Raw genomic sequence first — 26,940 nt, 5'->3', positions numbered from 1 at the left:
TATCATGGAATGTTTTTATACCAAAATAAATACTGAAGCTTAATCACTCAATTGTTCTGGGCATAGTATTTTGGCTGGCATCCATTTTTTTCCCCAGAGCTTGGTATATATTAATCCAGGACCTACTAGCTTTAAGAGTCTGGGTTGAGAGATCAGCTGAGATCTGGATTGGTTTTCTTCTAAATGTTATCTGTAATTTTTCTCTGGCAACTATAAAATTCTATTCTTATTCTGTAAGGTAGATATATTTATAATGACGTGACTTTGTGTGGGTCTGTTGTAATTCTGTATATTTGGGGTCCTGTAAACCTCCTGTATTTGATTTTACTTTTCATTCTTTAGGTTTTGGAAATTTTCTTATGTTATTTTATTGTGCATTCCTTTGGTTTTTATCTCCAAGCCTTCATTTACCCTGATAAATCTTAAATTTGATCTATTCAGATTATCCCATATTTCTTGGAAGTTCTGTTCATGGTCTCTTAACATATTTTCTTCATGATCAACTTTGTTTTCAATATTATGTTTTGCCTTCATTGCCTGAAACTCCATCTTTCAAGTGATCTAGTCTGATTGTGATGTTTTCCAATGAATATTTAATTTGGTTTGTAAATTCCTTCATTTTACATATTTCTACATTTTATTTCAGAATCTCTATCTCCTTATTGAAGCAATCTTTCACTTTTTGCATTTTCTCTCTGATCTCTGTCTTTATATCATCCTTCACTTTGCAGATAAGTTTAACTATGTACATTCTAAAGTCCTTCTCTGGCATTTCTTCCACTGTGGTGTGGAATGGTTTCTGTTATTGGAGTATCTTGGTTTGTGTGGTGTGATTTGTTACTTTGCTTTTTCATTTTGTTTGTGCATCCACCCATCTAACAGTATGAATTTCAGGTAGTGGAGTTTCAACTCTGTGGACTTATGATGTCCCTGAAGATCTACAGTATATCACTGCTTGGTGGGAGACAAATAATAACAATTACCAATGCAAACAATATAAAGTATTAAACTGAATAATTCCTATTATGACATCTACAATGTTATTTATCACAATAAACATAAATCATATGATCAGTGATTGTCTACAACAAAAACAGCAAGTTTGCAAAAGGGCTTACAATTTCAAATGGTAGACAGGGAAAGAAGAGAGTGATATAGGATGTTTTGATTATGAAGGGGGAGGAGAAATGATAGAAGTAAAAACTTAAAGGAAGTGTCAAAAAACAATACTGATTGGCTGTTAATGGAAGAAAATAGAGAAACAGAATCAAGGGATGTCCTTGGTAAGAGAAAAAATATATAGAGAGTAAAATTTTTAAAAATTACAAATAAAATAATATAATAAAAAACAAAACTAAAACATATTAATCGAACATCCAAGTCCTCAACAAACTGAGCCATCAAAAATAAGTGACTCCAAAAATGCTAGGAATAAGGAGGAAAATCAAATATGTATATATGTCCATGAACCATTAAGGTCACAATTAAACAGAGGAAAAAATATGAAAGAAAGTAAGAAACAAACAAACAAATACATAAATAAAGAAAGAAAAAAAGAAAGAAAAGAATAATGAAAAGTTTAAAAAAGTCAAAGAATCGAACTTCAAAATATTTTCAGGTTTTGTTCCCAGCAGTTTTGGGTGGTCATCTGGAGTGTTACAGTCCACCCTCTGAATTGCTGGAGTGAGAGAGGTAATCCCATAGGTGGAATGCCTGGAGAGAGGGTTTAAGCTTAGGTAGGCTTTGGGCTCTTCACTGAATGCCAATTGGTCCAGAGATTTAAACAGTACACCTCCAGTGTCCAGCAATGGCTGTTCTATGCTGGGAAACTGTAAACCAGGGAACTCCCCTGGGTTCCACTTGTGTGTTGCAGGGAGCAAATACAGTATGTCACCTTCAGGCAACGCATTTTCTTGTCTTGGTCTCAGTTTCCAAATTCAATCACTCTTGCCATATCATATCCTGCCCTTCTGAGTTCCTAGACAGATAGGTTTCTCCCAGCCAGTACTGCAAGCAGCCAGTACTGCAAGCAGCCAGATCAGAAGGTGAGGGGTAGAGCCAGGTGGGTTTCCCCAACCAGTTGTCCTCTGTGTAAATCTCTCTCCATGTGTGATTATCTCCTGGTCCAAACTCATGTTAGCCAAGAACCAAAACCTACTGGTCCAAACTCATGTTAGTCAAGAACCGAAACCTACAGCTTTATTAAGGAAGTCACTGCCTGCTCTTGAATGTTGCAATGTGAACCCTAATTTATTCTCTCAGTTGCAACATTGCTGTTCTAATTCCTAGGTCTTTGATCCATTTTGAGTTGCCTTTGTGCAGGGTGAGAGATAGAAATCTAATTTTATTCTTCTACATATGGATATCTAATTTTCCCAGCAAAATGTGTTTAAAATGTTGTCTTTTCTCCAGTGTATGTTTTTGACAACTTTGGCAATAATCAGATGTATCTGCATGGGTTTATCTCTGTGTCTTCTATTTTTTTCCATTGGCCTTCATGTGTGATTTAACAAGTTTGGTTGGCTTGAGTTAGAGTGAAAATCAGTATAAAGCCTTAGATTTGCATTTGAATAATTTTCTCACAGTTTGTAGGTTCTAACATTTGAAACAGATACAAAAGTATGTTTCAATAATTTCTAATTTGTTATAACTTTTCTGTGTTCATATATGAATATACCACCAGTGAAACTCCCCATCATGTACAACTAGAAGAAATGGATCCTAAGTAGGATAAGTTACACTCAATGTATTTATAATGTCAAAATACACTCTTCTTTTATGTATATCTCAAAAGAACTAAGTTTTCAAAACTTCATCAATAAATAATCTTAACTTCTCTATGATAATTTATGTAATAACTGACTGATAATAATGAATACCTAATATCTCCACCATATAACTATTCCGCTGTAGTTTTCTTTTGTGCTCTAACTTTACTGTAACCATTTGAACCTCTGTATTTTCTCCCTTACCCACCATCTTCCTTCATTGACTTCTCATTTTTTCTATTTTCTTTTTTTGTATCATATTTTAGATTCTAATGGAATATATAATTATGAATGTGTAGCCCTCTCATGCTCTTCTCTATTGCTATTCATAGACATTCTTCTGGAAGGAGCAGAGTCATAGAGATCATTAGAAATTACATTTGTAGTAGATGTGGATATATGGCTTACTTTAAAACTATCACTCTTATTTTCTACTTTCAAACTTGCATTACAAGTTAAAATTAACAATGGAATTTTTCTGAGCTTATATGCTAAAGCTAAGATATATCTTCAGATTAAGAGTTATTACAAAAAGATAACTACTCACCAAAATATCCTCCATATCAAAGAGGAAGAGGAGTTTATCTCAACAGATGCACAAGTCTAGGACTTCTGAACATGTGAGGAATAATGCCAGCAATTCTCCATCCAAATTTGCATTTCCCAAATAAAAAAACCCACACATATTTAAAAGGATGAACTTCCAGAAGGAGATAATAAAATGATTATTAAAATGATTAATGAGTTAAACGAAGATCTAAGGAACAGAGTGAGAGAAAACTCAGGAGGTAAAAAACCATTTCAGTGGGAGATTGACTAAGAAAAACACCCAACCAGAACTCCTGGAAATTAAAAACACAATAAATAGAATAAAAATTAATTTGGAAGAATCAACAACAGATTAGATTTTGTATAAACAGAGCTTCACGCCTTAAAGAGAGTTTATGTGAACTTGAATACTTATAGGCACTAAAATAGAAATAAAATCACTATCAGAATATACAAGAACTATGGGAAAGCATTAAGAGACCAAACTGACTTTGTAAATTTGATGATAAATAGATGGATCTGAGATTATCATGCTAAGTGAAATAAGCCAATTCCCCAAACTGCAAAGTCAAATGTCTCTTTGATATGCAGATGGAAACATGCAACAAGGAAAGAAGAATAAAAGTTCAGTTAGACAAAGGGGAATAAAGGAAAGGGAGAGGAGATAGGAATCAGAAAGACAGTAGAATGAATTGGACATAATTTTCCCATGTTCATGTATGAATACATGACCAGTGAAACTCCACATCATGTACAACAAAAAGGATGAGTTCTTGATTAGAATAATTATATTATATGTATGTATAATATGTCAAAATATACTCTAATATCATGTATACATTAAAAGAACAAAGGAAAAGAACATCACTGGAATTGAAAAGGGCATGGTGATACAAGCTAATGGTACTAAGAACTTTTCAGTTGAATAATAGAAAAAAATTTTTTCAAGTATTAGGTGAGCATTTAGGAGTCATATAGAACTAAACATATAAAATAGCAAAAAAATCTCTCTGACACATCATAATCAAAATGCCTAACATAGTGAATAAGAATGGAATTTTAAAACTGCAAGGAAAAATGTCAGAGCCAGGCACAGTGGTACACCTGTAATCCCAGGGGCTCAAGAGGCTGCTACTTCAAATCTAGCCTTAGCAACTTATCAAGGAACTAAGCAACTTAGAAAGACCCTGTCTCTAAATAAGTTACAAATAATGGCTGAGAATGTGGCTCAGTGGTTAAGTGCCTCTGAGTCCAATCCCCAGTAGAGAGAGAGAGAGAGAGAGAGAGAGAGAGAAACATGTCAGCACACATTAGAGGTAAACCAGTGCAGACAACTCCTCAGTTCTTCACACCATTTTAAATCCAGGAAGGCATAGAATGAGGTTATCTGATCTCTGAAAGAAAATTCCCAACCAAGATCACTATATACAGCAAAACCATCCTTTAGAATCAAATAAAAAATAAAAACTTCCAAAAATGAGAATATACTAAAAGAATTCATGACTACAAGGTAGCACTACATAAAATACTTAAAAAAATACTATCCATAGAAGAATTTAAAAATAATCTCAACTTGCCTCTAATGTGGGCTGCCATTTTTCTCTTTCAGCTTTTAAAATTCTATCTTTGTTCTGTGTAGTAGATGGTTAATTATGATGTGTCTTGGGAAGGATGTTTTTTCATCTTATCTATTTGGGGTTCTAAATTCCTCTTGTATTTGGATTTCACTTCATTCCTACAGTTTGGAAAACTTTTTGATATAGTTTCACTGAAAATTTTATACATTTCTTTAGTTTGTGTCTTGGTGCCTTGTTCACAAAGAGTCTTAGAATTGAGCTCTTAATGCTATCTCTGATTTCTTGTATATTCTGGTCATGATTTGTTACCTTTCATTTATTGTTGACTTTGCTTTTAAAATTGTATACTTCATCTTTGATATTAGAAAATCTGCCTTGTGTGTGGTCTAATATATTGGTGATGCTTTCAGCTGAATTTTTTATTTGATTTATTATTTCTGTTCCAGAATTTGTTCTTTTCAAAAATTTCTGTTTATTTTAATATTATATCATTTCTGGTATATTATCTCTTAGTTCACTTCATAGCTATGCCTTTAGTACACTGAAAAATTTAATTAGCAGCTGTTTTAATCAGCTTATTTTGCTACTGTGAACTCAAGACCCATCAAGAAAAATATTAGAGGAAGAAAACTTGATTTGGGGGCCAACGGTTTCAGAGGTCTCAATCAATAGACAGCAGGCTCCCATCCTCAGGGCTCAAGGTGAGACTACTCATCATTGCAAAGGGAAGCAGTTCACATGATGAACAAAAGGCAGAGAGAGCGGTCTCCACTTGCCAGATACAAATATATACCTCCAAACCATGTCCTCAATTCCCACCTCAACCAGCTACAACCCACCACTGCAGTTACTACTCAGTCAATACCTATTAAGGGATTAATTCACTGGTTAGTTAAGACTCTCACAACTCTATTATTTCGCCTCAGAACCTTCTTGCGTTTTCTCACACATAAGATTTTGGGGAACACTTCATATCCAAATCATACATAAATTTTCTAAATTCTTTTTCTGGCATTTCCTCCATTATGATATCAATGGGATTAGTTGTATTGTGGGGTATTTGGAATGACTTGATTCATTGCTTTCCATACTGTTAGTATTCCTTAAGGGATATTTATCTCTTTTGCTTTTATATAAAGGACATTTTCTTGTTATGCTGTGGGTTGGGTGAATGCCTTGAGGTCCACATTTTCACTCAATTTAAATTTCCTATTATGTCTAGTCTCTAAGAGGACACTGAGAGGAGAGAGATTAATTTCAAGTAGTTACAACCACTTCAGAACAATTTCATACTCATAAATCTTTTAAAAACGTATTACAAATGTTCTCCAGAAATCCACTAGTCTGAGTGGTAAATGGGGGTGATTTTATTTAATTGGTTGATAAATTAGTTAATAAGAAAATAAAAATGTTTTGAAACTGTATTTGGCTTCGAACCTTTGTGGGGGGGTCTTATCCTGCATGCTAAATTCTCATGCCCCTAGGATTTAGTAGATGAAGTTCTCAGGTAGGCATGTGGATTTCCAACATCACTGAAGAGTTCTACCCATAGGTCATGGTAGCAGACCACTACGTATAGACGGTGAATGGAAAGATTTCTGTAGCCCCCCTCCACTGATCACCAAATATGAACTTTAAATTCTCCATCCCTAAATGTATGCTGCCCACCTGTTTAATTTTCCTGTCCTTTTCAACTGATCATTCACACCACAGGGCCCAAAGGGAGAGTAGGTTATACTCTCCTCTGTTTCTGTCCTGAATTCCCTGGTTCTGCTATTCACTATGATCATGTTGGGATCCTGATTTTTCAGGTGAACTTGAGATAACACAGTAAGCACTGGCTGAGATAAAAGTGGAAGTTTTTGTAAAGAACTCTCAAGTTCCTACAGGAACAAGATTCAGCTTAAACTCCTCCAGTTAGATCTCCATTTCTGTTCTTCATTTACATGTTGAGAAACATGGAGCACATTTAAACACCAGTTTACTCAGGGGTGTTTGTGTCTGCCAAGTCTAGACTGCCTTTTAAAGGTTTTTATGTGTCCAATTGTTCACTGTGTTTAACTTTCCCTTTGTGTGGTCCCTCCCTTTGTGGTGGTGCAGGCTCTGGTATGTTTCCTTATATCCTTCGTTCACAACACCAGAATTTCTGGGCTTCTCTGAATCTCTGACAGACAAATACTGATTTTTAATGATTTCCTTCATACACCCATCTTGTAATTAAGAAGTATTACTGTTTCCTCAATTCCAAACATCAGAGCAAGTGGGAAGTGTCTCCTTCCTCTTCTCACCGTCTGGGAGCCTCTGAACAACACACTGTTGAACAAGGACTGGATATGAGAAAAAATCAAGAGAAATGTTAAAAATTCTTAGAAACAAATAAGAATAATGATACAACATACCCAGAAATCTGGGACCCTTAGAATGCAGATCTAAGAAAAAATATAATGTAGTAAGTGCCTACTTTTAAGATAGAAATATCCTAAATAAAAAATCTGATATTACATCTCAAGGCCACAGGCAATGAGGATCAAACTACTTCTATGTCCATTAGATGATAGTACATAATCAAAATACAAACCAATGAAATAAACCCCCCCCCCAACTCACAGAATTAATATAACAAAGAGTTAATTCTTGGAAAAAATAAAGAGGACTGTTAAACACTTAGCCAAACTAATTATAAGAAAAAAAAATAAGGAACCATCTAAAGAAAATTAGTGCTACATGGACAATATAGCCACAGACATTTCTGAAATACAAAGGACCATTAAGGACTATTAAAAACTTATTTTCCTATAAATTGGAAAATCCAGATGGTATTGAAAAATTTGTAAAAACATGTGACTTACCCAAACGACAGCCAAAGTGTATAGAAAAGCTAAGTGGATAAAAAAGCAGTAATATTGAATTAACAATAAAGACCTTTGTGACAAAGAAAATTCTGGTACTAGTTGGATTTTTGGTTGCATTCTATAAGACCTTTAAAGAAGAAAACTTCTCAAGACTCTCTAACTTGTTTCATGAGATAAAAAGGGGATAATATTTATTACAAATTTATTCTATTAAAGCAGAAACACCCTGATACCCAAACCAGATAATGACAAATAAAGGAACAAAAACTGCAGGCCAACATCCTTGCTGTATCTCATGGCAGATAAAAAAGGACTGAAAGGCAAAATTAATCAGAAGAGACAAAGAAGACTAGTTCATACTGCTTCAGGAATCTACAGATTCAATGCTATCCCCATCAAAATGCCAATGAAATTCTTCACAGAACTGGGAAAACAGTCCTAAAATTCATTTGGAAGAATAAAGATGTAGAATAGCCAAAAATCTTGAGCAATAAGCACAATGCTGTAGGCATCAAAATGTCCTTCAAATTATATCACAGAGATATAGTAACAAGACCAGTATGGAACTAGCATATAAGTAGACATGAGGACCAATTAAGCAGAACAGAAGACACAGAGAAAAATCTGCAAAGATACACTCATGATCCTTGTCAATGGTGCTGAAAACATATAGTGGAGAAGATATTATTTTGAAGAAATGGTGCTGGGAAAGCTGAATATTCATATGTAGAAGAATGAAATTATATCCGTACCTCTCATCTGACATAATAGTCAAGTCAAAGTGGCTCAAGGACATAGAATTTAGAACAGAAATTCAGAAACTGCTAGAAGAAAACATTAGTTCAACATTCCAACATATTAGTGCAGGTATTGATCCTACAGCATAAAAAATAAAACAAAGAATCAATAAGTGGGATGGTATGAAATTTTAAAAACAAATTGCAGAGCACAGGAAACAAGAACATGAATAGAGATTCTGCTGAATAAGAGAAAATATTTGCTAACTGCTCTTCCTACAGGGAATTAATATTCATTATACATAAAGAACCCACAAAACCTTAAAATCAGAAAAACACACGATAAATAAATGAGCAAAACAAATAAGACCTATTTCTCAAAAGAAGAAATACAAATACATAAAAAAGTTCAATATCCTTAGCAATCATGGAAATGCAAATCAATGCTACACTGGGATTTCATCTCACCCCAGTTAGAATGGCATTCATCAGTATACAAATAACAATAAATGATGATGAGAATGAGGGGGAGAGGTATACTTATACAATGTTGGTGTAACTGTAAATTCCTAAAACCACTGTGGACATCAGTATGAATATCACTCAGAAGACTAGAAAAAGAATCACCATGTGACTCAGATATTCCACTCCTCTCTATCTATCCACAAGAACTAAAATCAGCATTCTATAGGGATACATGCGTACCCATCTTTATGGCAACACAATTCACAATACCCAAGTTATGGAACCATCCTTGATGTCCATCAACAGATAAGAGGATAAAGAAAATGTGATACATACACAAAATGGAGTTTTACTTGAACAACAACAACAAAAAAATGAAATTATGTCATTTTCTGGGAAATGGATGGATCTGGAGCACATCAAGCTAAGTGAAATAAACCATTCTTAGATCAGTGGTCAAATGGTCTTTCTCATCTGCAGAAATGGGAGAGAAAAAAGGAAATAAAAAAGGGATCTCACAAAAATTTAAACGAGACCCATAGAGTAGTGAAAGGAAATGTAAAAGTAAACAAGGAGACGTATGTAGTTGGAAATAAAATCAACCAAATTATGATATTGCCATGATAAAAGGTACCACAATGATTCCATTTTATATATATAATTAAAATCACTAATTAAAATATAATAGAAGAGGGACCAGTGGAGGAGAGGAAGGGGATCATGGTGAGGGAGTAGAGAATAGAGAAGGGGAGATACTGGGGAATAAGGTAGATCAAATTATGCTGTGTGCATCTATGAATACCAGTATCATATATAGATATAATAGATTAATAAAAACTTTTAAAACTAAGTTTTGATTTGATTCTGTTATTTCTTATTTTAGGGACCTGATAAAATTAATATTATTTTTAGTACAATTTGTGGTAACAACCACTGTTATGCTCTCTCTCTCTGTACTTTTTAAAAAATTAAAATACATAGTGACTATGAAGATGCTTAATGAAAACTAAATGTATTTAATAAACATGAAATGACAAAACAATAAAACATTTTCCATCACATCAGGAAGCACTTGAAGATTAGATAGCCACAACTATGTCATGTATTTTTGTGTATAGCTTTCAAAGAAAAATGCCCAACAGAGAATATTTGGGGGATTTGCAACTTTGGAGGTGATAAAGGATGAGAGAAAGAACATATTTCCATCTATAGCTATTTAATGAAGGAGCAGCACTGTTTATCATGTTGAAAATGAAGGCAGCCTGGACACCTTATAGCATTTTTTTCCACAGATCATCTTCCTTTCCTTTCTTTAGAAAGCCTAAGACAGGCTTTTATGCTCCTCCTCCCAAGAGGCTGACTCAGTGGAAGAGGCCTATTTGGTGAGAAGTGATTCTAAGAGATGATTACAGATTAAGAGAATGAGATAAATTCAGATAGACAAGAGTGTACCCTGTGGTGCACTCATTCATGATGTCATTCATCCTCATAACAAATCTGAAAACTGGTGACGTTGCTGTTCCCATTACATAGATGAGAGTGTCCAGGCAGACTGAGCTGTTTGTGTATCAGATTCCACCACAGTGGCAGGAGCAGGAGTGCTTCCAGTCTGCATGGGACCTTCAGTAAGCAAAAATATTTTGGGGGTTCTTATTTTAGGAAAAGAACCCTTTATAAATCAGCATTTCTTTTGCCCTTACAAAGAACTTGAATAAGGTCTGAACAGCCAAGTGTCCCTCATGCTCCAGTGCTATGGATGCCATAGTCAAGGTGTGTCCAACCAAGAAGGCTGCTAATAGGAGGGACTCTGCCATCCCAGCTGTGCAGGTCTACTGCATGCAGGCATCATTTCCCATTTGCCCAGTTATGGTACCAGGCAACATGACAGTGTGTTTCTTGGCTTAATTGAGCCAGTAGTAGTATTAGATTGAAGGAGAATGAAGGTAATGTGGTAAATACCATGTGAGAGTTAACTACACTTCCATTGTCTTTGATCAGGTGGATATCCGAGTCAGCTCGGTGGCTGATTATCAACAACAAACCCGAGGAGGGCTTACAGGAACTTAAAAAAGCTGCACGGGTGAATGGAATGAAGACTTCTGCAGATGCCCTAACCATAGAGGTGAGCAGGATGGGAGGTGCTTATGTGACAGGGAAGACACACTATTAATAGGTGTCCAAAGATGCAATGTGGTGTAATTGAAAAGATTTGGCACAGAGATTTTATTCAGAGGAGGCAAAGAGTTCCAATTTTTTCTTCCTTTTGGTCCTCAAAATTAATTCACACATCTCCCTCCACAGGATTTTAATCTTTTTATTTGACTAGTTTTTAATTTGACAGATAACACTGTATGTTTTTATCTTCACAATGTGATGTTTTGAAGCCTACAGGGTGGAATGGTTAAGTCTAGCTAATTAACCCAATTAATTAAACTAATTAATAAAAGTCTCAATAAACCAACATGTTAGTTAGCTTTTGGTGTCAGTGACCAAGATACCTGAGAAGAATGATTTTGCCCAGGAAAATTTTACTTTGTGCTCACAGTTTCAGAGGTCCCAGTCCATCGTCAGTTGACTCTATAGATCTGGTCCAGAGGTGAGATGGAGCATTTTTTTGCAGAAGGCATTGCAGAGGAAGGCTGTGCACTTCATGGTAATCAGGAAACCAAAATAGAGGAGATGGAAATAGAAACAAACATATAATTCCCAAGGTATTTCCCTAGTGACCCACTTCTCCATCTACACCCCACCTGCCTATGGTAAACCACTTTGCAACCCATGCAAATTTTTGAATCCTTCAAAAGGATTAATTCACTGACTATGTATGATACTCATCATCTAATCATTTCACCTCCCCCAATAACAGTGGAACGTTGCGGGGGGGACCCCTCATATCCAAACCATAATAACCAATAATAAATTTAAATGTTACAAGTCAAAAGTGCATTTAATATATATAATCTACTGTATATATACACACACAGTACCTGGTGGAGTGTAGGTTGTTACCATAAAGGTTATGTTGATGAGAACTATGGCTCCCTGCAGCTGTCTAACATGTTAAAAGAATATCATGCAGTATCCCACAGGAAATGATCAAAATTCAAAGTGTATTTCTGTAGAAAGTATATTGTACTTTCACTCTGGTAAAGTTAAATAATCTTTAGTTGTGATATAATCAATTTTATTTACTCACTCATCTTTATTTATAAATTAACTTTAATTTTGGGAATTGAACCTCGTGGTGTTTTTCCACTGAACTACATTTTCAGTCTTTTTATTTCAAGACAGGGTCCTACTAAGTTATTGAGGCTAGCCTTAAACTTGTGATGCTCCTGCCTCAGCCTCCTGATTTGCTGGGATTACACGTATGCACTATCAAGCCCAACCTATTCACTCATCTGTTGATGAACACTTGAGTTGGTTCCATATCTTGGCTCTTTTATATACACTGAATATAGCAATTCTATTTTTACTTATTGAAGAAACTTCACATTATTTCCCATGATTGTACTAATTTGAATTTCTATAAATAGTGTGCAAAGGTTCTCTGTTGTTCACATTCTCATTAACACTTGTAATTCTTTGTAGTTTTTTTTAATAATAGCCTTTCCAAGTGGGAAGAAGTAAATATATCATTGTAATATTTTTTTCTTTTGCTAGGGATTGATCCCAGGATTGCTCCATCACTGAGCTACATCCCCCAGTATCTCCTCCACTTTCTTATTTTGGGAGAGGGGAATCACTCAATTGCCCAAGCTGGGCTCAAATTTATAATCTCCTACCTCAGTCTCCCAAGTAGCTGGGCTTACAAACACATGCCACCATGTTCAACTTCATTGTAGGACTGATGTGCATTTACTGTGTGCTTAGTGATACTGAGTATTTATTTTTTTACCTATTGCCCATTCACAGGTCTTCCTTTGAGAGGTGTCTGTTCAGATCTTTTGCCCATTTTTTTTAAATCAATGGTTCCCACTACTGCTTATAAGGATCCCAGTGTGTGTTAGGGAGGTGGATGCTGCAGCCTAGGAATCTGTATTTTGAAGCGTTCCAGGTGATTCTGAAGATTGTCTTCCCATCTTAATTTCAGATTTTTTTTTGTATTTTAATTAATTTTTGGTTATTGAGTCATTTGAGTTTCTCATACATCTTGGAGAACAACGACTTATCAGAGCATAGTTGACAAATATCTTCCTCCCTGTGTATTTTGTTTCTTCCATATGTTCCTTGCTTCCTTTTTGTGCAGAATTTTTTTCTAATCCTACTTGTCAATTTTGACTTGTTTCTTTTTGCGGTCTCATCTAAAAATTCTTTCCCACACCACAGTCATGTAGTTTTATTCCAAGTTTTCTTCTGGTAGTGTAATGGCTTGGGGGACTTCCATTTAAGTCTGAAGTCTATTTTGGATCAATTTCCCTATGTAGTAAAGACATGGGTCTGACTTTTTTTCCAGCATATCAAATGGGCTTTATTGTTTTGAGATATGATCCTTGAATACCTAATTTGTTGAGAGGTTTTATGATGTAAGGATGCTGAATTTCATCTGATGCTTTTCCTGTACATCTTTAATACAGATTTTACTGTGATCTGTAAGTTGTTCTTTGTGTTTCTGTTTCTTTTGTCTTGAAATGTAGACATGTGTGAAGGAAGACACAATGACAAAATGGTATGTAAAAAATTCTTAGCATCACTAAGCATAAGGGAAGTAGAAATCAAAACCACATTGAGATATTACCTGTACCTGTTAGGAGAGCATTTATTAGATTAAGAACAACTAATAATGAGAATGTGGATAAAAAAAGAACCCTTGTACACACTGCTGATAATAATGTAAATTGATGCCACCATTGTTGATAACAATATGGAAATTCCTCAAAAATTTGAATAGAATTATTTGATCCAGCAATCCCACAACTTGGTATATATCCAAAGGAATTCAAATTTGGATCTCGAGGAGATCTCTGAATTCCCATATTCATTGTGGAAATTCATCAGATAAGTAAGTTCTAGAAATCCACTGTATGGCATTCTGACAATAATAAAGAATACTATATTATGTACTTCAAAATATCCAAGAGGTCAGATCTTGTCCTAACTGTTCTTATCAAAATAAATAACAAAAATGAATACACAGGGGAGGAAGAAATTTTGAAGGGACTCAGCATATTGATAGGTTTTGGTGACAACTTCACAGGTATGCAGTTACTTCCAAAATCATTAAGATGCATTGTTAAATATGGGCAGATTTTTCAATATTGATTATATATTAAAAAGAAATTTGAGAAGCAGAAAATAGTTATCATCATCTTCTATCTATGAACAAGTTCACAAACATTGTCCCAAAGCTCAAATGATTTGTTTTATTACTCAACTGGCACTGGAATGTCAGTTCTTTCAGCTTCCAAATGCATCCTGCCTTGGGTCTGTGTTTTGCCCTCTTTCCCCATAGCATTTTTCCTTTCTCGCACTTCCTTTCTGAACATGTTCCATAACTCCCTGTGACAAATTCTTTGACAGATAGGGGACAGAAGCATTTCCAGCTCCTGTCTTCAGAAAGATCACCCATCCTCACCAGGTCAGTGGGCTTGATACAGCCTTTGAGCAGTCAAATAATGTGGCAAAGTGAATCCCAAAGAGGGAAACCTAACCTCAATGTAGAGATGGAGGCTTTGAATGCATCTTGAAAATTGTAGTGTCTGAAATGTGTCTTCGAGATTAGGGTAGAACCATCCAGGTTTCAACAGTCAGGGTATATGGTTATTTGCATTTGAGTAGAGTCCAAATGACTTCAGAAGGGCAAAGTGACTGGTGTCCTGGTAAATGTTTAACTCCAACATTCAAAGATTTGAAAATATCCTAGAGTCCAGAATTGTAGCAATTATTAATTTCTGTGGATTGCTAAATTCCACCAGAGTCAAATTCCAGCTAACCTTATGATGTCAACAGGCTCTTAATCATTAAAAATTTAACAAAGAGCTCTTATAAATCAGTATGAACTGACTTCAAGGCACCTATGTTGGCACACATGGAAAACTGAGACAATTTCAGGCTTTTCCCCAAATCATGGTGTGATGATGGGCATAGAAAGGAAGTCACAGAGAAAGATACATTCATAAAATGTGAAGAACCAGCATAACTCCCATTTGAATAGGTGCTGCTTCTTCCCCAAATAAGGGTTACCAGGAAGGACAACTTGTAAAGGCCCCAATGTCAGCTAGCATTACCCACCTAAATATCTCTTGGAAGCTCCACTCATTTCTGTAAGCTCATCAAAAATTTGTAACTGGTACCAAATTAAGCCAGTATGCCCTGATGTTTGACTTTGATAATGGAAGGGTTTGAAGACCACTCTCAGGCATTGCAGCCCTCATCTGAGACAGATTTAAGGTCTTCTTGCAGCCAATTCTTATTAATACCACAAGAACAATGACTAGTGGTCATGGGTTTATGTGTTTGGTGCAGAGGGTATCACCACAGATGCCTCTCTAACACAAGCATAAATCCTGTTTCCACTACTGAAGCTAGGGCTGAAAGCTGTCGGGCCATTCCCAAAGGTGTAGAATTCCCCAGTCATGGGAGTAGGTCCAATTCTCTGAATTCTCTTCTTCACAAAATTTTTCTGAAGACGTTTATAGTATTATCACATTTGTAGAGGAGACATGGCAATGGAATTAATATCTCCAAATAACTAATAAATTAATAATTACAAGAGTTCTGGTAGAAGTAGTTTGTTATGCACATTTATAAATAACTATTACTACTAAATAGCCTGGAAAATGTTTGTGAGAAGGGCGTTTTTCCCCTACTTTTCCTGATCCTGACTCTTTTATTTCTTCTTTTCAATGACAAAGAAATTGAGGTAAAGTGATATCAGTCACCTTGCCCAGGGTACACAACAAGCAATTGGCAAGTCCAATGTAGCACTTCAGTATAAAACTCAGCCTGAGCTTAAATTAATTTAAACCAACATCATCCATGATTCCAACTCAAGTTTAATTCCAGGTCCCTCTTTCATGGGGACACACCATCCAAGTTATTTTATAAAATAGGATGACTAAAAAACTAAGAAATAAAAATAAAGAAATAAATTGCCAGGAAATAATTCATCTTCCTGAGACAGGAGAATTATTTCCCCATCATTAGTAACTAATGGAGAAAAAAAACTCTACTACCTACACTTCTATAGCCATCTAGTATGAATGGGGCTTTGGATTGTAGGATTGTAGTCTAACTCATCATGTGGTTTCCTTTCTCATATAAATCTCTAACATACACTCTCTTTTCAATGCTGTATAATCCTCTCCAGTTTCCTGCTAATGTGTCTTCATTGCACAAGTTCCCTGAGGTTCTGTGAACTACTGAGTTTGCCTAGCACACTGCTTTTATACCTTCTATTATTTCAATGTCTATATTTTCCACTAGATAATGAAATTATTGAACTTGCTCTCTGTGTTTGCTTGGTGCTTCCTCAATACCCATCATTTTCTGACAATGGAACAATTTGTTGTCTCTGTTATTAACTGAAGGCTGTGAGATCCACCATGAAGGAGGAGCTGAAGGCAACACAGACAAAACCTACTCTGTGCGACTTGTTCCACACACCCAACCTGTGTAAACGGATATGTCTCCTGTCCTTGGTGAGGTAGGCTTAACACCATGCTTACAGAAAGAGTGGAGAAAGAATGTATTCCTTCTTTCAACTTGTACAATATGTGGTGAGCACAGCTTTGGAGATAAAAGATGAGGAAGACATAAAGAGCACCAATATGGCTGTGGACAGTCAGAGGGTCATGTAAAGACTGACACAGAACCATTGCACAGTGAGGAGTCCTGTTTATCATATCACATAGCTAGGCTCACACCAGAGACTGATGCTGCAAACTCCAGCTATGAACAGACATTGTCTTTGATTTTCTTCATTGCTTGCTTTCATTGTTTGCTTTAATGGAGGTAAAATTTCAAAGAGTGAATTGCGTAAATATATGTAATTCACTGTATATTTACATATGTAAAGATATTTCCAACACTCAGATCAAGAGCTGAAAAAACTCTAAAATCCTAAAGACCCTTAAGGATTGTATTGTATTTCCACAATATCCCTCACATCTCCCTAAACTAAACATCCCTGATGGCCTCCAGCATCATACATTTGTTTTAGTACAGTTAATAATTAAAATAATCACTCATAGGCACATATTCCAAAGAAGAGATATGCCTGTATGTTTTAACACCAACAAATGACTGAGCCAGTATTACCATTATCTAAAGGATATAAGTGCTAATCCTTGTGGCATGTGTCTTTCCTGTGTGTTTGCTACAGATTTGCAACAATCCTGCCTACTTTTGGCTTGATTCTCCACCTCCAGCACCTAGGGAGCAATGTTTTCCTGGTCCAGGTTCTCCTTGGTGTAGTCAACCTCCCAGCCAATTGTGTTTCACTTTGGGCACTGAAACACAGGGGCCGTCGTATAAGCATATTTTTTTTCATGTCCATGATGGGAATCACTTTTCTGGCCATCATATTTGTGCCTTCAGGTGAGGAAAGAGCACGGGGGGGGGGGGAAGGATATATGTTCCTCACTTCCCTCAGGATTTTTCAGGTAGCACCTACAGGAATCAGAAAAACTGGGTTCTAAGGTCTCCCTGACACAAGTTGGGCATTTAGGACAGATTCTGCCATTAGGTTGCTAGGAAAACAGCCAAAGGTCAGTAAAGTTTGTTCAGATGCCTGCTTCTCTTCATTATTGTCAGTTAAGTACCTGGAACATGGTGCCACTGAGTTCTGAGTTTCTCTAGGTCAGCAATACAACATTTATCCATTGGCCAATCACATTTTCTTGCAAACATGAAGAGTCTAGACTTACCATCATGAGCCGCACTGTACTATCACTTCCTCTGCCTGGCTCTGTCTTATTACTTCACCTTCAGTGACAATTTATTCCTGAACTCTGTGTGTCTACACATGAGTCTCATGGTAGGTCACCAGAATGCAACCTTGGATTGGAGAGTTGTCTTGACTTAAGGAAATACAACTCCTTGTGTTCAAGTAGAGAAGAGGTGTACAGCAGCAACAATATATCCATCATCATGCATTGCTGAACTCCTTGTGTTGTAATGTGTTTTACAAAAATCCCACAATTGTGGGCTCTCCTCCTCCTCCTCCTCCTCCTCCTCCTTCTTTTCTCTCTCTCTCTGGTACATACCAGGAGCTGACTGTATTGGCACTTAACAACCGAGCCACATCCCCAGCCTGTTTTTAGACAGGGTCTTGCTATATGGCTTAGGGTCTTGCTAAGTTGCTAAAGCTGGCTTTGAACTCTCAATCCTTCTGTCTTAGCCTCCAGAGAAAATGAGATCACAGGTGTGTGCCATCACACCCATGTATAGGCTCCACTTCTCTTGAATGTGAACAATGATGTCAGTTTGCTACTCTGCAAGAAAACCTTCTCCAAGATTTCAAGCTCTCATGAGATTTTCTTCTTAGAGTAGGTAACTGAATCTATGAAAGTTTCCTTCAGTGGTATCCAAAGTGTGACATGTTTTCCATAAGAGAAGTCCTTTTTCTTGAGTCTTGATAAATTTTACTAGATCAGGCTATTCTCCAGCTTGTCCATTAATATAGTGTTCTTGTTCTTTTATAACTGTGTTTTATGAAAGAGCAAGACACCCTTCAGTAATCCTGACACCCTTCAGTAATTCCCATATGACTGTCCTATCTGCCACATAAATGGTACAAGAGACACTGGAAAGAAAAAGAATGTGAGTTCCTTCTGCATTCAGCATCCTCTCTCCTTATTTGACAAACTTGGGAAGGCAAGGAGAATAAATTAAATTATTGAAAACATTTTATTCACCATAATTTAAAATACTCAGGTAAGTCCCTTAGGTTTGTCACAAACTTCACCTCTGTACAGTTTATCTATAGTATATTTTACACTGTGAATATCTCCAATAAGGGTGTATTCCATTTGGATTTGGGGGATACCAATACCTTCGTCTAAGATCCTGACTCTCCTGGATCATCTTCTTTCCAGAAATGCCGACTGTGCGTATGATTCTGACAACTTTGGGAGGAGGAATTTGTTTTGCCTCTATTACCTGTTGTTTGACCCAGGCAAATGAACTGCTCCCCACCATCATCAGGTACAAAATCTCACAGGTTCTCTATCAGGGTAAAAAGGGCCTGTTTCCAAATCATTGACTTTTCAAGCAAAGAAAACACAAATAATCAATGGTGTTGATAACAATTACAGCCACAGTTAGCTTTTTGCTAGGTACTTTTAGGTGTGATAATATACCACCAATGTACATCTCATGTATTCTCTGGATTCACCTAAATTTGAGATTCACCTATTTTGCAACTGACAATATCCAAGTTATGGATCCAGCCCAGGTGTCTATCAACAGATGAGTGCATAAGGAAAATATGGTAAATATACACAATGGAGTTTTATGCAGGCATAAAGAGAAGAGAATTATGTAATTTACAGGTAAATGGATGGAATTTGAGAAGACCATGCAGAGTAAAATAAGCCAGACTCAGGAACTCAAGGGTTGAAATGTTTTCTCATATGTGAAAGCTAGAAAGAAAAAAGTGGGGAACCATGAATTTTCAATGTAATTGAAGGAAACTTCTAGAATAGGGGATGGGAGAGAGGCAGGATAGAGGAGGAACTGTAAAATGAACTTGACAAAATTTTGTTCATATACAAATGTATCACAAAATATACTATAATTTGTATAATTGAAAAGTAGCAATAAAATAAAGTAAATGAATAATAAAATAAAATAAATGAGAAATACAGCAAAATTAAATAAATGAACAATAGTATTTCTAAATGATAAAACATGTCTTAATACTCTGTAAACTTGAGAAAATTTGCTAGCAAACCAACAAAAATTTCAAAAGCAAGTGTTAGACCATGACACAAGAAAAGACCACTGACTCCAATTAAAATCAAATTAAAGCAAGCTTATTATTTTGACCGGCTGGGCTGCCTCTCCCACCCAAAACCGTGGGAACAAGACAGCAGCCACAGCTTTCCTGCAGCCCAGGTTTATAGCCCTGAAAGTTACACAAAGGGGGGTTACAGATAACAAAACTCTAAGGAGCATAACACTAATCGTAGTTTACATTTTTGCTGGCCCCGACATCAGAATTTATGAAGATCATTAGAGTCTCAGAGAGGGTTTTTATCTAGCCAGGGAAGGCCAAGATTTGTGAGGCATCACTAAAGTTTTAGAGAGGGCTGCTATCTGGTCAGAGAGCCAGGCATGGGTGAGTTCAAGGCACAGGCAGGTATTCCAAGTAGGTTCAGAATTTGCAGTAATTTATAGTAAAGCTGAAATTATCTTTCCATGGCTTTGTGGCAAGATGGCTCCCAATTTTAAGAAAAGATCAGGTTGGGTATATCACAAGAGCATATCATCAATCTTCTCATGACAAAGCACATCCCTTATTGTCTCCTATAATTAATGCATGAAGGTGACACAAACCCATGTGCATTCTCAACAGATTTATTATGCCTTTTTGTTTGTGCTCCAAGGGCAACAGCTTTTGGAATCATTGGAGTTTGTGGTAGTTTGGGGGCAGCTGTGGCTCCCCTGTTGATGACCCTGGAAACATATGCTGAACCCTTGCCCTGGATCATCTATGGAGCCTCCTGCATCTTTGCTGGCCTTGTTGTCTTCCTCCTTCCCGAAACTAGGAATCATCAACTGCCTGACTCCCTCCAAGACATAGAAAATGGGTGAGTGAACCCTTTCATGGTCCCTTAGAAGAGTTATGTACCATAGATCTGAGATGAGAAGACAGATTCTACTGGGGCCCTATGTCTCTGGAAATTGTAGACTTACTCTCTTTCCATGTGGTCAGTATCATTGGTTTAGTAAAAGCAATATCCTTTAACCAGTGATCTCAGATATTCCCCTGAAGATTTCTAGATCATGCCAGCCAGTTCTTCCCAAACTGCCCCAGTAGGTTTAGTAGTAAATACATCACAATTAGATCTACTCAGTCCTTGCTGCTACAGTGTAACTGAAGGTATTTCCCAAACATGCACATATACAAATGACAAATCTCACTCTCTATGTCCTACTATCCTGTAGCCCAATGACAGCTGGTAGCTGTCTGGCACTGTCATTTCTTATAGGCTTGAGCTCTCCCCTGGACACTGAAGAACCCAGGGGTGATCATTACAAGACTAGGGTCCCTTCCATAGCTGACAATACATTTTAGGGGAGGAGTCTTGTTGTGTTGCCTGTGAGATTCAGACTATCTTGTTTTCACCAGGAATGAAAGTGTTCAGAAAAGAGAAAAATGCAATGGTAAATAAAGGAATTTTAAAATGACGAATGATTGGAAAGCTTTAAATTTTTTTGTACTTCCCTGGTTTTTCCAAAGACTTCTGTGGAGAATGACATGGTGCCCAAGGATGGAAGTAGAAACCATCAAACCTGCCTTCCAAATATTATAGGAATATTTGACTTTTACTTCACAATATTTACTGAAATCCATGGGCAGGTGTCATTTTTTTTTTTTTTACCAAGGATGGTGGGGAAAAGGATCAGCTTGCTGTAAAGAATGCAGGAGATACTGCTTTCTCCATGTCCTTTCTTGTTTGTATTTCTTTCATCATGTATTTTTTTCATATCTGTTCTAGTGGGAAAGGCTCAAGAAAAACAGAGCAGGAAGATACCTCCATCAAAGTGACACACTTCTAAGGAAATTCACAAATGGGATACTGATCAAGAGCAAGAAAAAGAAGAAATATAAAGAATACTCCAAGACATCAGCAAAAAATTAAAATAAATAGACGCAACAGAAAATCCCCATTTATAATGGTGAATCTAAATTATTGTATAAAAGATACTTTATGAATCACAAGAAGTTGAAAGAAACTACAGTACTTTGAAATACATGAGAGAATATTTATATAGTATAGATACCTATAATGTTTCTGAATAGGGAGATGGAATTAGCTTTAAAACATTTTTCTTTCTGAATTTATAGGAAGAGTATTCTTACTTAAGAATATTCTTAAGAGTATAATTACAATGAAGAACCCAACACTCTTGAACAGACTTGAATCTTAGTAGTTCCAAATACATGTAAATACCAGTATGTGAGTCAGCTTTCTGTCACAGCAACAAAATAAATTGAGTTAAATGACTTAATTCAAGGAAAAATTTATATTGGCAATGGTTTCAGGAGTTTCATTCCATGTTTGCTTTGCCCTGTTGCCTTGGGTCTATGGAAATGGAAAGTATTATATTGGGGAGTCCCTGGTGGAACAAACCTGCTCATCTCATTGAAGACAAGAAGAGAAAGGAAGATATGAGGATCTCAATATCTCCTTCAAGGTCACACTCCCACTGATTTAAATCACTTCAACTACAATTTTTGAAATATTTACCACCTTCCAATCACACCACCAGCTGGTGGCCAAGCATATAACACATAAGTATTTGGGGCACACTTCAGATCTAAGCTTTAACATTCTGCCCCCATGCCCAAAATTTCATGTCTATCCCATAATGCAAAATGCACTGAGATCAAAGATCCAAAGGCTCCCTTCGTCTTAACAGTTTTAGCATCTCCAGGATCAAAGTCTCTCCTAAAAATCAGGGCACATTCTTAGCTTTGAGTCCCTATTTAAAAAGTTATATACTTCCAACATACAATGTGGGACATAGTCAGGAGACACGTTCCTATTCCAAAGGGGGGAAATAGGTGCACAGAAGGGACCAAAATTCATCAGGGTATAGATTAAATCCTGTGATTCCATGTCCAGTATTTCAGACACAGGGTGTGATTTGAGCTCAAAAGAACTGGAGCAGACCCACCCTTGTGGACTGCTCATAAGGCGACTCTCTTGGGCTGGATCAGATCACTGATGGCACCCTCCCTTGGCAAGTGTTCTGTACTTCTGGACCCTTCAACTTCTTGGAGTCTCCACAGCAGCTTCACCTTCACTCTCACAGTTTGACACATCATTATATTAAGGGATGTTTACAGGGCTTCCAACCCCACCACAATCTATGTGTTTTTATTAGTGAGTTTATGCCATTAACATTTATTTATGCCATTAACATTCAGGGTTATTTTTGAGACATGATTTGTATTGCCAGGTATTTTTTGTTTATTTTTGGTATTTAACTTGACTTGGCTTCTCCCTTGATTCACTTTTTCTTTAGTGTAATACATCCCTTTGCTGATTTTCATTGTTGTTTTTCATTTTCTCTTCATAGAATATTTTGCTGGGGATGTTCTGTAGTGCAGGCTTTCTAGTTGTAAATTCTTTTAGCTTTTGTTTATCATGAAAAGTTTTTATTTCCTCCTCAAATCTAAAGCTAAATTTTGCTGGGTATAAGATTCTTGGTTAGCATGCATTTTCTCTCAGAGCTTGGAATATATTGTTCCATGATTTCCTGGATTTGAGAGTCTGCGTTGAAAAATCTGCTGAGATGTGAATTGGTCTCCCATATATATGATCTGATTCCTCTCTCTTTTGGCCTTCAAGATTCTATTTTTATTCTGTATGCTAGACATTTTTATTATAATGTGCATTGGTATAGATCTATTATAATTTTGTCCATTTTATGTCACATAAGCCTCTATTTTTCCAATTCATTATTTATGTTGGAAAATTTTCTGATATTATCTCACTGAAGAGAATGTGCATTCCTTTGGTTTGAAACTCTGTGCCTTCCTCTGTCCCAATAACTTTTAGATTTGGTCTTTTGATGCTATCCCATAATTCTTGGATGTTCTAATAAAAGCTTCTTATCTTCACTGTGTGGTCAACTATTTTTTAGATTGTATGCTTTGTCTTCATTACCTGACATTCTGTCCTCCAAGTGATATAGTTGGTGAGGCATTCTATTGAGTTTTTAAATTTGGTTTATTGTTTCCTTCATTTCAAGGATTTTTTTTTCAGAATCTCTATCTCTTTCTTGAAGTAGTTTTTGCTACCTATATTTGCTCCCTTATCTCTTTGTTGGTGTGATCAGTGGATATATGTATTTGGTCCCTTATCTGTTTATTGGTTTCATCAATGGTTACCTGTATTTGCTCTCTTATCTCATTGTTGGAGTGATCAATTTTTGCCTGTATTTGCTTACTTAGGTCATTCATTAATTCACAGATCATTTTAATTATGAACAGTCACCTTCTGTGACATTTCATCAACTGACAATGGGTCTGTTACTGTAGTAAACTGCTTTGTTTGGGGCACTTTCCTCCCTAGTTTTTTCATGTTGTCTATGTGTCTTCCTTTTTTGCAATGTGGATCTGAGATAATATAATCTTGTAGTATTTGTGCAGATTATCTGTACCTCACCTTGGTGTTAGTCTTCCAGACCCTTCCGGTGTCCCAGGGTGTATGCTACTGTAACTAAAAGTGATGGCGGCAATAGCAGAGGTCACTTGAGATGGCAGTGGAAGTGCCCCAAGATGGATGCAATATCTTTCTGGATTGGGGCTTAATAGGTGGGCCTTACACTGGCTTTGGGATGCCTGCTTCAAGATATAGCTGCTTCTAGGCTCTGTCTGTTGTCACACGGTAGAGGCTACTGTGTGGGGAAAGCTCTAGGGATGGCTGCAGTGACCTAAGATTGAAGTGGGTTAGGCCTGGGCTCCCAGGGGTCAGGGGGCATACCTGGGCCTACCCTGGGCCTGGGATCCCATAGGTCAGGAAAGGCAGTCCTGGACCAAGGCCTGAGATCTGGAGGGTGTCTCTGGTTGCTGTTTTTGTCAACTTTTTTTTGCCACTTACAGGAACAACATTAGAGGAGAAAAAGGTTATTTGGGACTTAAGGTTTTGGATGTTGCAGTCTATAGATGGCCAACTTCTTAACTTTGAGCTTAGGCAGAACATTATGGTGGAAGGGCACAGCAGAGAAATAAAGCAGTTTAGAACATGGCACCAGGAAGCCAAAAGGAAAGAATAAGAAGGAGAGAGAGGAGCAGGAGGAGGAGGAGGAGGAGGAGATGAAAAATAGTGAGGAGAGAGAGAGAGAGAGAGAGAGAGAGAGAGAGAGAGAGAGAGAGATAGATCTGTTAAATAAGGACAAAATATAAGCCCCCAAAGCACAACTCTAATGACTCATCTCCTCCAGCCATAACCTACCTGCCTACAGTTACCATCCACTTCATTGATTTAAGTATGTTAATGCACAGATTAGGTTAAGGCTCTCATAACACTATAATTTCACCTCTGAACTCTCTTGCATTGTTTCACATATGAGCTTTTGGTGGACACTTAATTTCTAAATCACATTTGCCATCATGTTCCCTATACCTGTTGGTCAGTATATAATCTCTCAAACTCTGAATAGACCACTGGATTTTAGACTTCTCTAGTTGTAAATGACCTTTAATTGGTTAATTTCTGAACATAGACATCATGCTAAAGATTTTACTTAAGTGATATCAGAAAGAAGGTTGGGCAGAAGTGCCTGGCATACTTTTATCTTTGAAAAAGGAAGAAACAAGAAAACATAACTGGATTGTTTGAGGTATAGTACCATAACACAGTAGGATGTGATAGAGACACAGTGGATATTAGAGATCCAGCAGGGTCTTATAAAGAAGGAAATAAAACACAGAATATATCTTTTCTGACTCCAAGAGTGAAGAAGCACAAGCAGAAATGGCAAGCAGGAGATCCCCTAACAGTCCCAACTAACACTCATGAAAACCTGAAGTATTTGCTTCTAGAGAGGGCTGCAGCCCTCATAGGACCTCAGTTTAGCTGTATTATTTCAGACAGCATTCTCTGCCAATGCTGTGCCCTTCTACAGCCAAGCTTCTGCTGCATAGTAACATCTCAAGACTCCACAAACCTGTGATCCCATAAATCAAGTACTTGCTTTTACTCACCCATCTTCAGCCTATGAAGTACCTAGGCAGCTGCACCCACCCTTCAGAGGACCCATGGAGCAGACAAGTGAATCAGCATACCCTCGTGTAATCTTGACCAACTTCTGTGGTATAGGAGAGTATGTGTGTTCTTATCTAACTATCCTCATTCAGGTAAACAGGCAGGTAACCCTAAACAGCTCATCCCACCAACATCCTGAGAGGCAGACAGGTAGACCTGCCCACCTGCCTTCAGCCATGGGAAGCACACATTACCTGCCCCAATCCACCAGAGCATCCCTGCATCCACACAACCTATGGAAATTGAGAGCTGCCTCACATCTGAAGCTGCATGAACCACACACACAGCCACTGACAAGTCTCAGCTACACCCCACTAAGAGAGATACATCCTACCTTATGAATAAGCCCCAAATTCTTGTATTCTGGGCCACTGAGACAATAACAGACCTCACAGACATGGATGGCTGGTGAAGAATGTACATGTAGACTCTACCACTGTGGCCACCTGGTATATCTAATGCAATCCAATGAAATCAACCCAACCAACACCATAAAATTATTGCCAAAATAAAAATTTTAATGCACTGTTGAGAGCCACAGCTGAAGGGGCCCCAGCAAACTTCCAGCTGATTGGCTCACAGAGGCCCCAGCAAACTTCCAGCTACCAGCTGATTGGCTTCTCTGTGGTGATGCTCATTGGGCTGTTTCCCCGCCCTTTCAGACCACAGAGCTGCTCATTGGGGACTCTATTGGCTCTGCCCACACAACTCAGCCAATCGGCCTCAAGAGCAGGAGGAGGGGGGGTTGAGAGGCTCACTGGAAGCCAGTGGTGGCAGTTGGGCTCTGAGGGAATTCCTGAAGAGCTTGTGTGGTGTGGCGTGTGTGTTCTAAAAATAAAGTTTGTTTCTGCTTGATAAGTGGCTCATGAATTGTGCCCAGCCAGACTGTGGCATTTGGTGGCCCACACAGGGAACGACTGAGGGTAAGTGATAAGGTAAACTGCTCGCCCCTGAGGGCAGGGCGAGAGGATGGGTAGCCATTTTAAGATTCTTCTTTCATTTTGTTTCACTTTTGTTTTAAGTTGCCTGTCCCTGGAGATGGGTGA

At 37.2% G+C, this 26,940-nt stretch overlaps 1 protein-coding gene across 1 annotated transcript in view; it reads left to right on the top strand.

Moving 5' to 3' along the window:
• LOC124093177 (organic anion transporter 7) overlaps nt 1-22,143 on the top strand; it is a 47,801-nt gene extending 25,658 nt beyond the window's left edge. The window contains exons 5-10 of the mRNA XM_046445464.2: nt 10,947-11,070; nt 16,478-16,593; nt 17,272-17,486; nt 18,986-19,094; nt 20,498-20,701; nt 21,614-22,143. Coding sequence (XP_046301420.1) covers nt 10,947-11,070; nt 16,478-16,593; nt 17,272-17,486; nt 18,986-19,094; nt 20,498-20,701; nt 21,614-21,674 — 829 coding nt within the window. The 3' untranslated portion in view covers nt 21,675-22,143. The remainder of the gene's footprint in view (nt 1-10,946; nt 11,071-16,477; nt 16,594-17,271; nt 17,487-18,985; nt 19,095-20,497; nt 20,702-21,613) is intronic.
• The last annotated feature ends 4,797 nt before the right edge of the window (nt 22,144-26,940 follow it).

Source organism: Marmota monax, unplaced genomic scaffold (genome assembly GCF_021218885.2).
Source record: "Marmota monax isolate L192 unplaced genomic scaffold, Marmota_monax_Labrador192_F-V1.1 WCK01_AAM20220418_F8-fsc00038, whole genome shotgun sequence".
Lineage (NCBI taxonomy): Eukaryota > Metazoa > Chordata > Mammalia > Rodentia > Sciuridae > Marmota > Marmota monax.
Note: the sequence above shows the minus strand (reverse complement) of the source record. Positions and strands in the feature narration are given on the sequence as shown.